This window comes from Pyrus communis, chromosome 7, assembly GCF_963583255.1.
Source record: "Pyrus communis chromosome 7, drPyrComm1.1, whole genome shotgun sequence".
Taxonomy (NCBI): domain Eukaryota; kingdom Viridiplantae; phylum Streptophyta; class Magnoliopsida; order Rosales; family Rosaceae; genus Pyrus; species Pyrus communis.
The window spans coordinates 7,730,747-7,733,883 of record NC_084809.1 but is presented as its reverse complement, the minus strand read 5'-3'; the positions used below and the strand labels follow the sequence as shown (position 1 = coordinate 7,733,883).

At 35.1% G+C, this 3,137-nt stretch overlaps 1 protein-coding gene across 1 annotated transcript; it reads right to left on the bottom strand.

Moving 5' to 3' along the window:
* Window positions 1-307: 307 nt before the first annotated feature.
* Window positions 308-1,512, bottom strand: LOC137738810 (uncharacterized). The gene has a single exon (XM_068478282.1). It carries the CDS (start codon window positions 1,238-1,240, stop codon window positions 308-310), a length of 933 nt encoding a protein of 310 aa, XP_068334383.1. The 5' UTR covers window positions 1,241-1,512.
* Between the last annotated feature and the right edge of the window lie 1,625 nt (window positions 1,513-3,137).

Genomic DNA, 3,137 nt, shown 5'->3' with positions numbered 1-3,137 from the left:
CCACATTATACCAATACCCTCTCCAATTTTCTACATACAGAAAGTAAAAATGGCAAGAATAATAATTAATCCACTTGAAAAATGGCAAGAATAAGTAGGAGATCATGGAATAGCATTTCTAGACCTTAATTTTCTTTCCTGCATATATAATATGAATAAAGTTTAATTTACAAATTATCAAATGAGTACTAAAGTACCCATAATTAATCCTACTACCATAATTTACAATTTTACAACCATTTTCCTTTTCTTTTTTTTTTATTATTATTTTTTATTTTATTTTGCGTGTTTTCTGCAAGCTAGTCCCTTACTCAATCTTATAAGCATGAAGAAACATGCAGAAGTCAGAAGATGTTGAGTTATTACTTGTTTGAATTGAATAATAAGCACTGCTATTATCACTATTTATGCTGCCGTTGCCATCTCTGTCGTGATCGCTCTCTGATTCCGGTGCCCCTGGCTTGAAAATAAACAGCCCGTGCCCCGTCCCAGGGCTGCTGAAAAGCCAATCGTGCACGTCCCAGAAAACTTGCACCGGTTGCATGTTCACCTGCACGGTCTGATTCCCTCTGAATTTCCACTGCAAATTCTTGACATGAATCAACACGATCCCGTCTACACTGATCCACATTTCTGGGTCTTTCAGGCCGGACGTTGAGCTCTCCACGACAATGTCATGCTCTTTTCTCTTCTCATCAAACTTCACTCTTGTGGCAAAACTTTTCTTGGCAAACACGTTTTCTTTTTTGTAGTATAAAAGTGCCTCCACAAGGGCTGGTCTGGATTTTGTTCTCTTGTATGCCTTTTTCTTCATGTCTCCCAATAACAACACAACCTCCTCATCGCAAACAAGAGCAACATAAAAGTCGGAACACGGTTCTGGGCTGCCGCCAAATTTTGCAGACCGAAGATCCCAATAAACCTCCACTTGATTCCCTTCGAACTCGAATGACTTGTACCCTTTTTTGCTCCAAAAATGCCATGGCTTTAGGTCGAATTTGCACGTATAATGAAACTCGCCGTCTAAGCTATCAATCCGAATGCTTAGGGAATGGTTCATGAGGTTCTTACACCATATGATCGTCACCTTCCGCCAAAATGTCGCAATATTGGCAAGGAAGACGCAAGTCACCGTGCTTTGTGCGGTTTTTGTTGTCACAGGGTCGTCTGTGATCTTCTCTGCAAATGGTGGAGACTCATGAAATGATTTACCTCGCATCGATCGACTCAAAGACTGCATCTTTGCAAAATTTGTAAAATTGTTGGGTTAGCAATCATTGAATAGGTATGGGTAAAAAGTTTCACATTGATTTTTTTTTCTTTCAATTGTTTGAAATCTAATGCTAATGAGAATGAAGGGTTGGAAATTTGGAACTTACAACTTAGCCTCTTGGGATATTTGGGAATCTTGGTGCCTTTGGAAATGGCCTATTGACATGGATGGAGATTGATGAGAAACTGGTTTGAGAGAGAGAAGAGAGAGGTGTTGGTGAAGAGAGAGAGAGAGAGAGAGAGAGAATGCAAGAGGCTATGACAGTTTGTTCCGTGGAGAAAAAACTCTCCTTTTTAGAGGCTACAATCTAAGAGGTTGCCGAAACAGAAGGGTTAACAAAAACACATTTCAACAAGCGTTTTACTATTTACAGCTTCCTTCTTGTCAATTTGCTCACTTGGAGACAGTTGACATTGAATTTAAAAAAATCAATGGAAGTCAGAACTGCCAACCATGAAATCTGAACTGCCTTTTGTATATTGGCATTTGATATTTGTACCTTTACAATTGTTCTATCGTACATCGTCTTTCTATCTCAAATTTGAGATCCTTGTTTGCTTTCTGTTTTTTGGTTTTTCTACGGAGGAAACTAAGAAAAGTAAAATTTTTTTTGGCAGGAAAAGTAAATTAATTAAGAAATTATATTTTTATTGGACAAACGATCTACATAAATTTATTTAGTCATAATTTCAATATATTTTTTAAGTGATTTATTGACACCCTATAATTTGTCGAATAAACTCCACTGAACTTTTAATATCAAATGACTTAACTCTACATACTAAGGGAGAGGAGAAAAGTGGCAAATCATTTATAATACCAAATTTTGTCCTTCCTTATTTGGAACCTCAAAACATTAAAATTGATTAGTCAAGGTTAAACTAGTAATTTCATAAACCCACTTAGTGGGTAGTTACTTTCATTTGTTATTTTTAATTAAAAAATAGATCCAACAAAAAATAAATAAAGACAAATTGGAAAACGCGTAGACTATATTTGATGTTTCTTGAAGTGTTTTCTGCAAGAAACATATATTTTATATTTGCTTTAAAAAGCACTTTAAGTTCTTTTGAAAGAAAATTAGTTTCACTAAAAGCGTTTTCAGTCATTTTAAACACCCTTCCAAACGAGTCATTAGTACTTTTTTTTTTTTTTACAAACGATATTATCTATACTAAGGGGGTGGGGGAGTAGGCTAAGCCTCACAATGGGTTAGCAATAATGTGGTTCAAATTTGCCTCTGGCGATAATTGAATTTAAGACATCCCACTTACCAGTAAAGAGAAATACCATTAGACTATAATATTAAGTGTCAACAAGCCATTACAGCTTATAGTCTACTTTTCATGTGGGCGTACTCTTTGTCCATTTTCATCTAAAATTTTGTGGAGAAGTATGCATTTGGTCAAAATTTTAAACTAAATCATGTGTCAACAATAGGAAATAAGTACGTTAATCAACGTTTAAGTAATAATCCAGTTATCAACAACCACATCATTTGGTTTGCACATTTAGTTTAAAAAATTTGATCTCCCTAACATTACCCTTAGCCGTCACATTTGACCCAATAAATTAGACAAAATGATTGAGACCGTTATATCAAATCCAAAATTTGTGGAGAAGTATTATACTCTTTGTCGGGTAATACTAGGGAGACCAAAATTTTAAACCAAAATTGCAAACCAAATGTGTGTCAATAATAGGAAATAAGTACGTAAATCAATGTTTAAATAATAATCCAGTCATCAACAACCACATCATTTGGTTTGCACAGTTGGTTTAAAAAATTTGGTCTCCTTAACATTACCCTTAACCGTCACATTTGATCCAATAAATTAGACAAAATGATTGAGACTGTTATATC

Excerpts from the sequence above, each read along its gene's own strand:
- LOC137738810 (XM_068478282.1), bottom strand. The coding sequence starts at position 1,240 with ATGCAGTCTTTGAGTCGATCGATGCGAGGTAAATCATTTCATGAGTCT.